Source organism: Nelumbo lutea, chromosome 1 (assembly GCF_056320005.1).
Source record: "Nelumbo lutea isolate HS-2025 chromosome 1, American lotus-T2T, whole genome shotgun sequence".
NCBI classification, from domain to species: domain Eukaryota; kingdom Viridiplantae; phylum Streptophyta; class Magnoliopsida; order Proteales; family Nelumbonaceae; genus Nelumbo; species Nelumbo lutea.
In genome coordinates, this window is record NC_142684.1 from 125,380,140 (window position 1) to 125,393,647 (window position 13,508).

A 13,508-nucleotide genomic window follows, 5' to 3' on the forward strand; every position below is an offset into this window, starting at 1 on the left:
AGAAAAAGAAAAGAAGATTTATTGTTGAAACTCCAAGAAATCCAAGAGATCTTAGAAGGGGATCCAAATAACAAAAGTCTCATCAATCAAGAGAAAGATCTCCAGAAACTTCTCAACAACACTCTTGCTAGAGAAGAAATTTATTGGGCTCAAAGTTCCAGAGTTGATTGGCTTAAACTTTGGGATAAAAATAATAAATTCTTTCATACTACTGCAACAATTAGGAGAAATAAGAACAAAATTAGGAAAGTCAGAAATGAGGATGGAGTCTGAGTTGAAGATGCTGAGGCGATCAAGGAACTATTTTGTAGTAGTTTTGAAAAGAGATTTAATTTTGAGGGCACTTCAGAAGTTGATAGTTTAATTTCAAATATAAAATGTTGTGCTTCTCAAATACTTAACAATAATCTCTGTAGAGAGGTTATAAACGAAGAAATCCATAATACCTTGCTTTTGATAAAGGATATAAAGGCCTTGAAACCTGATGGTCTTAATGTATTTTTCTTCAAAAAGTACCGGAATATTATTGGGGATGTTGTATGTAGAACTGTCAAAGTGTTTCTTCACTCTGGGAAAATGAATGTTGATTTAAATAGGACTTTTGTTACGCTTATCCCAAAGCGTAAAAACCCAAAGGGGGTTAATGATTTTAGACCTACTACCTTTTGTAATGTCATTTATAAAACTATCTCTAAAATCCTTGTGAATAGAATCAAACCGTTCCTGCATGACATTATTTCCCCCTTCCAGAGTGCTTTCATACCCAATAGACAAATTATAGACAACATTCTCATTGCCCATGAAATGCTACACTATGAAAAAGAAAAAAGGCAAACAGAGGATGATCGCTTGCAAGGTTGACATGGAGAAGGCCTATGCTAGGCTAGAATGAGATTTTATCAGGAAAGTTCTAGTTAAATTTGGTTTCCATGACAAATGGATTAATTGGATAATAGAAAGCATTAGTTTAGTTTCCTTCCAAATTCTCATAAATGGCTCTCCCACCCGAGTCACCAAAGCTAGTAGGGGGATTTGGCAAGGTGACCCCTTGTCCATAGTTGTCAAGGCTAGGCGGTTTTTCATGGTTGCCTCACCTAAACGCCATATGTTTTGTGCATTAGGTGCCCACCCAGAGACTTAAGCAGGCGCCTGGGCGGGTGCCTACATGCATCTAAAAAGATTCTTTTTTAATTCATTAGTTGTTGTATTCTTTTAAAATAAACCTATTGCATTGTATCATTTTAGTATTAAGACAACTATAGTATACAACTAAACTAAGTAATCTCTATTTTCTTTTCAATCACAAGGATTTTGGTTCGACTAGAGAGGGAGGAGAACCAAACAGGTGAACTCTGCGAGCTCGAGCAGCCCAGCCCCATCACACCTTAGTTCGAGCAGGTAAGTTGATAACTTCAGTTCTTCTTCTTTTCCAGATTTCAGAGTTTCAAACTTTTTCCCTTTTTTTATTTTGAAAAACGGAGGCTCCTTCACTCCTCCCTTTCTTCTTCTTCTACTTTCTCTTCTCAGATATCAGTCGAAAAAACAGGGGCTCGTTCGTCCTCCTTTTCTTTTCTTTTCTTTTCTTTTTCAAAAAAATAGGGGATCCGCCCCTATACTCCTCAGTCCTCCCTTTCTCTACTTCTTCTTCTTCTTCTTCCACCTACCCCATTAGTCTAACTGTTCTTAGTCAGTCACTCGAACTCTCTTAGTCGTCAGTCTGCCCAATGAATCCTTTGTTTTTTGAAAAAAATAAGGCTCCGCCCTACTCTTCTCCTCCCTTCACTCAATTAGTATTTAAGTCATGATTCACACTTGAATTATCTCGGTTTTTAACAATCGAAGCTACCAAACCTACTCTTCTTCTCTTCTTCAATTATTTTCTATTCTCTTCTTTAATTCTTCTTCTTCTTCTTCTCATTCAAATATTTTTTATATCGTTAATATATATGAATATATGGCTGATTTTTTTTTATATGGATGAACTAACTACATGGCTGAAACTTGATTCAGTGATTGTATGGCTGAATTGAATTCTCTTCTTCATTTTTTTATGGCTGAATTATATATTTGAAACTTGATTTAGTGATTAATTGATTATGTATATGATACATGATATATGAATAATATATATGATTGTATGGCTAAATTCTCTTCTTCTCTTCTTCTCTTTTTCATTAATGTTTTTTATTTTTACATGGCTGAACTACTCTTTAATTTTTTTAATTTTTATTTCTATATTACAACATTGATTGCTTTTGCTGATTTACAATATTGCAATATTGCATTTGATGTATATTGTAATTTGATATTTGATTATATAATTGAACTGAATTTTGCTTGCTTTAGCCTTTAAGTTTTTACTTAATTTCTATTTCTAAGTTCTAACTGAATAACTGAATTATTGTTTGGCTGAAATTTGCTTGCCTTTTGTTTTTATTAATTTATTAATTAATGTCATTGCTGATTTGCCCTTGATCTTAGACTCTTAGTCTTTTTATTGGTGATTTGTCATTGTCATTGATAATTATATCATTGATTCATTACTGATTTGTCATTGCTAAATGCTGATTTGTTTTTATTCTCATTAAATAATGGCAAACGAGGCACATCAAAACACTTATGGCACTAAGGACAAGGCCCAATCAAAAGATCCAGCATGGAAGTGTGCATATTGGCATGATTTAGAGGACAAAAATGCTATTACATGTTCGTGTAGAAAGATTGTCCAATGAGGAATTAATAGAGCAAAACAACATTTAATTGGAGGATTTGGGAATGTTACCAAGTGTCCAAAAATTACGAGTATTGCAAAAGAGATGCAAAAATACATGTGCAAAAATAAGAGGAAGAAACTATTAAGTGATTTTGCAGTGGAAGACAGTTATGGGCCATGGGAGCAAATGGTCTGTGAGAGAGAATCTCACCATGAAAACAACCAACCTACGAAACTAGGTGGCTCCATTTCAACTAGTAGGAGTGCCCAACTATTAAGCCCCATGTTTTCACAAAAAAAAAATGTTAGAGGACCCATGGATGCTTTTGTGAGGCCAAGTCCAGAAGAAGTGGTAGAGGCAAGGCACAAGGGACAATTGGTGCAAACAAGCATAGAAATTCAGTTAAAAAAAGGAAGGAAGAAAAAATGTGAATGAATATGTTGCAAAATGGTTTTATCAAGCCGGAATACCCTTTAACACAGTAAAGTTGAAGAGTTTTGAGATTATGGTAGAAGCAATTGCACAATTTGGGTCTGGGTACAAACCTCCAACCTACCATGAGTTGAGAGAGCCACTCTTGAAAGAGGAGATTGAGAAAATAAAATTTCTTTACAAGGACTATGAGGCCTCTTGGAAAACTTATGGTTGCACTATTATGTCTGATGGATGGACAGATAAGAGGCAAAGAAGTTTAATAAACTTTTTGGTGAATTCTTGATGAGAATAAAAATTATCATATTTTTATCCCTCAATGTTCTATCTTTTATACTTAATTAGTACCTAACTGGACTCACTATTCTTGTATTTCGATTTAGGGCAAACAAGAAGGCGACATGAGGAAAACAAGGCTAATCGGACGATTTTGCACAATTTCAGCACTGTTCAGTAATCTGGGCATAACTCTCACATCCGGACTCTGACAGGGATGATTCAAGATGCATTGGAAAGCTAAGGAAGAAATCTAAAACTTTTGTGCTTTAGGTTTTGATAGATTTGGTTTGCATCAAGGTCAAAATCAAGCCTGAAGTTGAAGAAAATTCGTAGAGAAGCCCAAAGCCCAATTCATAGAAAAGCCTTATAGCGGCCCAAATTATTAAAAAAGCCCAACTTGAATTCAAGAATAAAGAGTCCTATCAGATTTAAATTTTAATTGTAATCCTAGAAAGATAAGGAAGATTGAGATTACTAGATAAGAGATAGGATAGGATTATATCAAAACTGATTAGGACTTTATATTTTTGAGGATAATCTCCTAAGAGGAGTTGGAGAGAGCCCCTCCTCCTAAAGCTATATAAAGGGGGGGGGGGGGATCAGCTTTAGGCATCAATCAAGTAATCCATATTGGAAGCAAAGCAAGAAGGAGAAAAAGAGGAAGGTGGCGGCAAGGAGATGGCAACCATGAGTGTCTCAGCTTCTCTTTTCTGATTCAAGGGGAATTTTTGGTTCAATTGTGTCACTGTGAGGTTATGTGCTTAATTTAATTTCTTGCTTTTAATTCAAGTATTCGTTTATTTTTGTGCATATTTTTATGGAAGTTGATGTTGATTAATTTGACAAATTAATTAGTATTGATTTTCCTACGACTATCCATGATTCGGTGATCCGTAATTGTCATGAATAGTGGTACAAGTAGCAATTAGGTCAATATCTTTGTGGGTCAATTGTTCGTGACAGCCTTTGACCAATGTGTTGGCATGTTTTGACCTAAAGGGAATCAACATAACAAAATTTAATAATTGCAGCTATCTCAATTACTTTTATTTTGGTTTAACTACTTTCATAAAATTTATTGCTATCATTAATTGATATGGAACGCTATCGTGCCCAGTCGGTTAATGATAAGTGTTGATTGAATGTTGGGTTTGGTCAACTAAACTAGGAAGATATAATGTTTATTATGACTATCCTAATAAATCTAAAAGTTAAATGCTTGAATTGCAAGATTGCTATTTTTAGCTTAGGATCAGTAATCAATTGACTTAAATTGAACCCTTGGATCAGAGTTTGGTAAGACTGAAAATTTCCTTGTTATTTGCTATTTTGTGTTAATTGTTAGAAACTTAATTATTTGAAATTCCCACTCTTTAAATTGCGCATTTGGCTAAGAAATTTATTACTGGCTCCCTGTGGGATTCGAATTGGTACGACTATTACTACAATTTTATTGTAAGGTGGGATTAGCATTAATTTTGAAGGCTTCGACAACCCGTCAATTCTCCTTAAGGTACTTTCTTCCTGAAATTAGTTGATGCCTCAAATGAAATCCTCAATATAGCTTATTTGTATAAATTGATTGATATGGTTGTTGAGGAAATAGGAGAATAACATGTAGTGCAAGTGGTTACTAATAACCACTCTGCTTATATTGTTGCAAGAGACATTTTGAAGATAAAATAAATAATTTATTTTGGACCTCTTGCACGGCTCATTGTTTGGACCTCATGTTGGAGGATATTAGAGGACTGAAATCTATCAAGAATTGCATTGCCAAGGCAAGACATGTGACGGCCTTTATCTATAAACATCCTCTTCTCCTTACTTATATGAGGGAGAAAACACATGGGAGGGGATCTTGTTACAAGGTTTGCCACATCATTTTTTACTTTGTAAAGCTTGTTCACATTCAAATATCCATTGCATTCTTTATTTGTCAGTAATGTGTGGAATAGAAGTAAATGGGTAGATAAACCAGAGGGTTTAAAAGTCTCAAGCACTATTCTTTCAGTTACATTTTGGAAAAATGTAAGGATTGCCCTCTTAGCTTCCCAACTAATTGTGGAGGTCTTACGGTTGGTTAATGGTGATGAAAAACCTACAATGGGGTACTTCCACTTTGCAATGGAATGGGCAAGGGAAAAGATCAAAACAAACTTTGGTGGGAAAGAAATAAAATATCAGCCCATTCTGGAAATTTTTGACAGGCATTGGAATAATATGATGCAACATCCTTCGCATCTTGCCAGTTTTTTTCTCAATGTAGCCCTCTTTTATAAAGCAAAAGCTGATGATAAAGCATTAATTGGGAAATTTGAAATAGGCTTTGTAGATTGTATTGAGAGGATGGTGAGTGACATTGAAATTCAAGATAAGATCTCCCATCAAATGGAAAAATATAAGCATGCCCGTGGTGCATTTTCTAAGGAAATGACAATTAGACAACGAGAAGCAAAACAACCAAGTAAGATATGCCTCATTGCCTCTAGAATCTTTTTTTTTTTTGTATTGCCATCTTTGAATTTGTATTATCTAATTTAATTCTTTTATTTGTAATTTGTACTTTGTAGTTGATTGGTGGCATACTTATGAACATTGCACACCAGACCTTAGGCATATTGCATTATGCATATTAGGTCTTGCGTGCACGTCTTCTGCCAGTGAGCATAATTGCAGCACTTTTGAGAATGTAAATAATTTTATTATTTATTAATTGATTTATGAATTTTGATTATAAAAGTTAAAATATTTTATTTTTATACTCTTATTTTTGTTTGTTATGAATGTCGATTCATACCAAGAAGTGGAACAAACTTTATCAAAAGAGGCTTAATGATATTGTCTTTGTTCATTCAATATAATCAATGTCTTCATGAGAGGTTCTTGATAAGACATGCAAACCCATGACAAATTGATCCCATTTGCTTCGATGATGCTGATGAGAGTAGTAAATGGTTGATTGGAAGAGACCCATCAAATGAACTCGTTCATGAAGGTGGTGATCTCACATAAAATGAAGTGGATGAAGCATTAGGAGCAACTGAAGCCGCTGAGGGTGCAAATAGGCTGAGGAGAAGTGCATATACGGTTTATACACGTGCAAGTAAAAGCGGAGGTAGAGGTGGTCGTGGAAGAGGTGATGGTAAGGGATAAGACAAAGGAAAGAGTGTTGTGCAAGAAGAAGAGGATGATGACTCAATGTGGGGTGGAAACATTGAGGATAACGAAGATGAAGATGAAGTTGGAGAACTTGATGGGAAAGATGAAGATGATCGGGATGCAGATGATGTTGATTATGCTATTGATGATGTTGGTGGATTTAATGAAGGGGTTGCGGGCTCTTATTACCTAGATACTGAAATTAACTAGATATTTTTCTTTATTGATCATCTATAAACTTCATATTTTGTTATCCTTAATCCTTTTGTGGAGATTTTGGAGAATTGGGTAAGTGCCGTATTTATTTTTTGTTATGGTTTTATTCATTGTTTGATTTGGTTTCTACTTCCTATTTACTTCCTTTAAATGCCTAAAATAGATAAATTTCAATCTAGGTATGTCATATGTGTGATTTGATTCCTAGCTTTTTACATGATTGATAATTCCTTTTATTATTTGTTCATTTATTGTAAATTCACAATTCTTTTTATTTAATTTATTAATGATTTTTTTTTGTGTGTGTTGAAGGAAAAGTGAGAAAAGATAGCACTCAAGAAGGACAATGCTCAACATTCACTTCAAAGTCAAAGATATGTCTTTGACTCTTTGTGAATTTAATTTTTTCAATATTTATTACTTTATTATTTTAGTTTAGTTTTTTAGTGTAGCTGCCTTGCCTAGTTGTTTTAGACTCCTTTTTATTGATAATATTTTATATTTTTAGTTTTTTATATGAATTTTGTACTCATTTGAATGATTTGTAGTGTTAATAGTTAGTGTACTTGATTGAAAGTTAGAACACAAAACCAATAAAATGACTTAGAAAAGCATATATAAAGTAAAAACTCAATAAAACAAAAATATTTAAATTCCAATGCCTAAGTCCCCCTACATCTTTGTCCTTTGTGCTGAGGCCCTTTCTAGCAACCTTAATATGGAGGCTGAATGTGGTGCTAATGATGTGGGTTGTAAAGCTTCTAGGGGAGGTTCGACCATTCCAATTCTTCAGTTTGTAGATGATTGCATTATCTTTGCAAAGGCCCAATCAATGATTGTCACAAAATCAAGGAGATTTTGGATAACTTTGCTAAAGCTTCAGGCCAGCTTCCTAATTATCTTAAGTCGGCCATTACCTTTTCCAAAATCCTCCCCTTTAGACTCCATAAAGTGATGGCTTGAATTCTTAAAATTCCCATTGGAAATAGGAATAAGACTTATCTTGGAGCCTCTATTATTGAGGGGATGGTTTCAAAGGATGATTTCTAATTTTTGAAAGAGAAAATGGCCAACAAGCTTGCAGGTTGGAAAAAGCATTCTCTCTCACTTGCAGGGAGAATAATGCTAATTAATTCTTCTCCATCTGTAGTCCCTTAATTTGTAATACAATCTTTTAGAAAAAGTCATAAGGGATTTTCTTTGGGCAAAAGAGAGGAGCCAAAACCCCATTCATCTTGTTAAGTGGAGTAGAGTTTGTACTCACAAAATGTGAGGTGGGTTGGGTGTGAAGAACTTCAAATGGCTAAATAAAGCTCTTCTTGCTAAATTAGGGTGAAAATTTTTAAATTTTCATGATAATCTATGGGTCAAGGTTGTGAGTAATAAATATCCTAGGAATAGTAATTTATGGGATGCAAATAAAAAGAAAAGCTGGTCTTGGGCCTGGAAAGGTATAATGGATTCAAGAGATTTTATTAAAAGGGGTGTTATGTGGAGGATTGGCAATGGTAGAAGTGTGAATTTTTGGTTGGATTCATGGGCTGGGGAAGGCCTGTTGATTGAATTAAGAGACAATAGTGATCTTACTAATGTGGATATGACGGTTAGTAGAGTAATTGATTTTGAAAGAAAAATATGGGAAGAGGATTTCATTATTTTGATTGCCAATCATTAAGCTTGGCAACTTATAAAGCCTATCTTAATTCCCCATGGGGATCTTGAAGATAAAAGAGTTTGGAAGTTCACTCCTAATGGGAACTTCTCTGTTAAATCGACCTATGAGGAGGAGTGTCATTTTAATGGTAGTGCGGATCTTGCTTCTAACTTTCAAAATAATTATTGGAAGCTCATGCTTCCCCCCAAAATTGAAAATTTTCTATTCTTTATGCTAAATAATAGACTTCCTACAAAAAAAAACCTCATTTCTAGGGGTTTTGGGATAGATCCTGCATGTGCCTTTTGTGGGGAATTAGAAAATATTGACCACCTTTTTATTGACTGTAATGTGGCTAAGCAAGTTTAGAGTCACCTTTATGGGGGATTGTGATTCCGGTGGGCGGTGGTGGGCTAGTCTTAGCAAACCTATTGGTAACTTCAATGACAACTACATTAGAGAAAAAATTGCTTGTGTCTATTGGTTCATTTGGAAAGAGATTAAAGAGGTATTCTCTTGTATGGTTAACAATAACAAAAAACTCTTAACTCACATTGAGTGGTTCAGACCCAAACATAACTTCATCAAGACTAACCTTGATGCTTCTTGCTTGAATTTTGGTAACTGTGCCATTGGGTTTATAGCTCAGAACCATTAGGGCAAAGTCCTAGAGTTTAAAGCTATAGAAATTGGAATGTCAACTATCAACTAGGGGTGTCAACGGTATTCATCCAATTTCGAATTCGACATTTGACAATCAAATCGTATTCGGATAATTCGAATATCTAACTGGTCGTATTTGGATATCCTATTCTTACTGAATAGTCAATTGGATTTGAATTCGGATATGACCTGATTCGATTTGACAAATATTCGAATTCGATCAATTATTTAATTCTTATATATAATATATAAAATATTTTATATAATAATTAAGTCATATAAATAATTTATATATTTATATACTTTATATCAACAAAATATTTATTTTATACATTTATTAGTTATCGAAAATAAATAATTAATTAAATTCAAATCAAATCGAATATTTGAATATTTAATTGGATTCAAATTCGAATATTAATTTTCAATATTTGTCAGATATCGAATCGAATTCGGATATTTGATTTTCTAATCGGATTTAAATTCGGACATTGCCTAATCCAATTCGAATTCGATCCATTTACACTCCTACTATCAACCTTGGAGAAGCTTGGGAAGCCATTAATATTGTTATTAATTACATATAGAAGACTATGGCCTTCATGGAGAATGATCAAATTCAAGTACCGGAAAGCAAATCAAGCGACAAACTGGTTAACTCGTAAAGCTCTTAATAGCCAGGAGTGTAATAGAGGCTTTAGGTATTGTGATTTTCTTTTTATTTGTAATGTTGATGTAAGGGGAAGAGTTACCCCGGGTTTGTGTAGCTCATCTTTTGCCATAAAAACCCCAATTATGAATTATCCCTAACATTTTTTCCGTACATCGCACGGGGCACTAGTTCATACTTTTAAACCCTAGGCATGGTAGGGGTGATCATTTTTAGTCGAGGTTGACCCCAAATTTTTTGGGTTTGGGCCAAGGTTTTCTATCAACCCTTGGTTTAAGCCTAAACCTGAAAATTTGTGTAATACATACATGGGTACACTGGTACAGTATATATTTAAGGTGCAGGCCCGGCTAAAAAACAAAGAGTTGCAGGTCCAAAAGCCCGGTCCAGCCTGGGCTCGCGCCGGTGCTAAGCCCGGCAGGCGGCATATGATTACCCGCGGGCATCTCTTCTCCCTCAATCAAAGCTATACAAAGGGAAAGGGGAAAGCAAAAGAGGAGGAAGAAGGAAGAAGGAGGAAGGAAGAAGGAAGAAGGAAGCGCCAGAGGACGGGGGCCGGCTCCTCGTTTTTTTAGATGCAATTGTTGTTCCAAGAATCAAAAGAAGTGGGTATTCCCCCCATTTCATGGCCGCAAGGCCTCTGCGTTTAATTCCGGAGCATCGACTATTCTTCATCTCTCGTTCGGCGCCTCTATCTTCACGTGCTCCTTCTCCAGCGTTTACAAAAAAAGAAACTGCGGCAACACCTTTTCTGTGCCTTCGTAGGATCGCCTGCGGGGCTCCACTCACCAATCCAGAGCAACAACACCCGTCATATCACCACCGTCTATCGACTCTACAGGAAAACCTGGCGCAGAAGATCGGCAAGTCCATCCGTAGGCCTGGTGCAAGCTCTAAGGCTAGGGTTTATGCCGACGTTAACGTTATGCGTCCCAAAGAATTCTGGGACTATGAGTCCCTTACAGTTCAATGGGGGTACATACTAACACCCAATAAAAGAAAGAGGAACCCATTATCACGCTTGTTTATTTCGTGCTTAATTTTCTTTTGCTATTTTTCTTTTTCTTTATCAGGGAGCAGGACCATTATGAGGTGGTGAGAAAGGTGGGAAGAGGGAAATACAGTGAAGTTTTCGAGGGTGTTCATTGTACCAACAACGAATGCTGTATCATTAAAATTCTCAAACCCGTAAAAAAGAAGAAGGTGAGCTACAGCTTACTGCATAGCTGGTCTCTCTTAAAAATGCAATTTCCCCTTTACGGTTTAATTGTTTAGAGGTTGCTTAACAAGGAACTCTTTTCTTTGTTATTTCATTGATACAATGCTATTGCTCCCAAAATTATATAAAATGAAACCCTTTCTAGCAGGCCTGCCGTAGTTTGGACTTGGAGTTGGCGTGGTTGAAGAGTTGGAGTAGATCTGTAAAGTGTAAACGAGTTTAAATGAGCTGCATTTCTGTCCATTTGGAATGTTTGGGCGTCAGCAATCGCATTAGAAATTGAAAAGGAAAGATGGGAAGTCTAATGAAGGGAAATTGCGTTCATCTGAAAAATGAGAAAAATGTGGGCTCTTACCTCAGACCAACCCCCAATCGCAGGGGTGGGGTGGGGAGCAAGTATACTGAATGCTAACAATGCCATTAGATTACCAGAGTTCTTAAGAGAAGCTCTTGATGAATGCCAAAAAAAAAAAAAAAACTGCTAGAGTTCTAAGCCCTGAATTGTTTTTAATCAGTAATAGATCAAAAAGTTCTCTGATTATAGAGAAAATAAGAGAAAGTATCCATAAAAAAGCAAGAAATTAGTATAAAAGAAAATACCAAACCCCTAAAAAAACGGAATTAGCCTGGATATGCCAATCTTCTCCATTTTCTGTAATACCCAAAAACTCGAAGCACAAGGAATAATTCTTTTACCCTGGGGGGGTTAGGTTCCCAATACATGCCAGTATAACTGCCCTTCCCCTTGCTAGTGAATCATCCAAGGAATTAGCTGATCTTGTTACCTATATGAATGAGATGTTCATTTGGTTAGTTTTTCTCCTTTTCCCCTAGCTTCTTGAATCAGGGGAGATAGTTGCTAAGGACCTAGATTATTTGTCTCCATTTGGTTCGCTACCATGTCAAAAGTCAGAACCATCGTCAATGACTAGTTTGTGATATCATGGTGTCCTGCCCATGCATAGCCCCTGCAGAAAAAAAAAGGAGAAAATAAAATAATGCAGCTTTGATAGAGTTTAGAGTTTCCAATGCCTATTGGTCTCGGATAGATTTTCAAAATCTCTCCATGGTGATTCCTAAAGGTGCCATCCACTCCTGAAGCTTCTGGATAATACTATCTACTACTTACTACGTCCATCAAAATTAAACTTGATGAAGTTTAGAGGTGGTTGCATTCCTGTTATGTTGGATGATTAGAAGTCTTCTAGTGGAAGACAATCAACATTTTGTCACTCCCTATGATGTCATTAGTGCTGAAAGGATGACACTCATCCAAAGTTTTAACCTAATGCATCACACCAAATGAAACCAGCTCATTCAAGGCTTCCATCAAGTGGGGGGCCCTTTGGATCAGCTCCATGCTCACTCCCCTGATTCTATAAATCTTTCTCAACTAATGATGGCTATTCAAAATTTTGTTTATTAATTTAATTAAAAGATGGTTAATCTTAGTGGGGGAAATATATCCTTTTTTTCTTGAAGATTACAGTAACAGATTTTATTAATATGAACAGGAGATAATGTACACAAATAGCAACCCGCAGGGAAATATGTTATTACTTCAGCAAGATGTTTAATCTTAGTTGTTGCTACCCGGGTTACTTGGAGAATCATCTGAAGGCATGGAGAATCAAATCAGGGGCCTCAGCAGAAAAGGGAGATTGCTGTGGAGTGTGGAGTACTATTCTGGTAGCTATATTGTGGTGCATCCGGATAGAAAGAAATCAGAGGATATTTGAGACAAAATTTCAATCGGTAGAAGTCATTAGAAAAGTGATAGGGACTGTTCATTCATGGGTGGCTTGCAACAGATTATTTTGTAATGCACCCTAAAATAGCTTGCCTAACCTTTTGTATGGTGACTCACTGTACAGAGATGTACTTGTACATGATTAAAGTCAATGAGTACAATACCTTACCTTCCTCTCAAAAGAAAATTATATTATTAATTTTAAAGATGCCTAGAAAGAAGGATTTATATTAAATAAATGGTAAGCCATTCTTAGCTGAAATATTTTCATCCAAATTTTTCTTGTAAATGGATGTTTCAGTTGTGTTGTTTAGATTAGTTTAGGTGGCATGGAGATCTTCCATGCATGATTCTCAATATCATTGATATTTGGGAGAATCTCCCCATTTCCCCAGGGGCAATACAAAGTATTCTAAGAATCTTTTCCCCTCAGATCTTTTATATGTTGCCAATATATTGGAGATATTTTGAATTTCATTGATAATTAAGTATCTAAGTGTCAAAATTTTAGAATTAGAATATCATAAAATCTTTTTGACATTTTGTTAAAATCATTGAAAATTTTTTAATATCTTCTCCCTAAAGAATAAATGGGATACTATGTTCGGATTGACTTACTATTTTAATTGTGACTGAACTAAGTCACTACAATTCCAAAAACAGAAAGAAAGAAGACACACAACTAGAAACAAGGATTCTCAATCTAATCAAAACATATATCAACTAAAAAGGCAAATCATAATGGAAAG

General features: G+C 35.4%; 1 protein-coding gene across 2 annotated transcripts in view; it reads left to right on the plus strand.

Annotated features, from left to right (window-relative positions):
- The first annotated feature begins 10,077 nt into the window (after window positions 1–10,077).
- LOC148877365 (casein kinase II subunit alpha-like) overlaps window positions 10,078–13,508 on the plus strand; it is a 34,658-nt gene continuing 31,227 nt past the window's right edge. Inside the window, exons 1-2 of one of the 2 annotated variants that reach the window (XM_088985692.1) lie at window positions 10,078–10,765; window positions 10,864–10,993. In XM_088985692.1, coding sequence (XP_088841818.1) covers window positions 10,416–10,765; window positions 10,864–10,993 — 480 coding nt within the window. In that variant the 5' untranslated portion in view covers window positions 10,078–10,415. The remainder of the gene's footprint in view (window positions 10,766–10,863; window positions 10,994–13,508) is intronic. The other variant, XM_088985697.1, reaches the window with a different exon arrangement.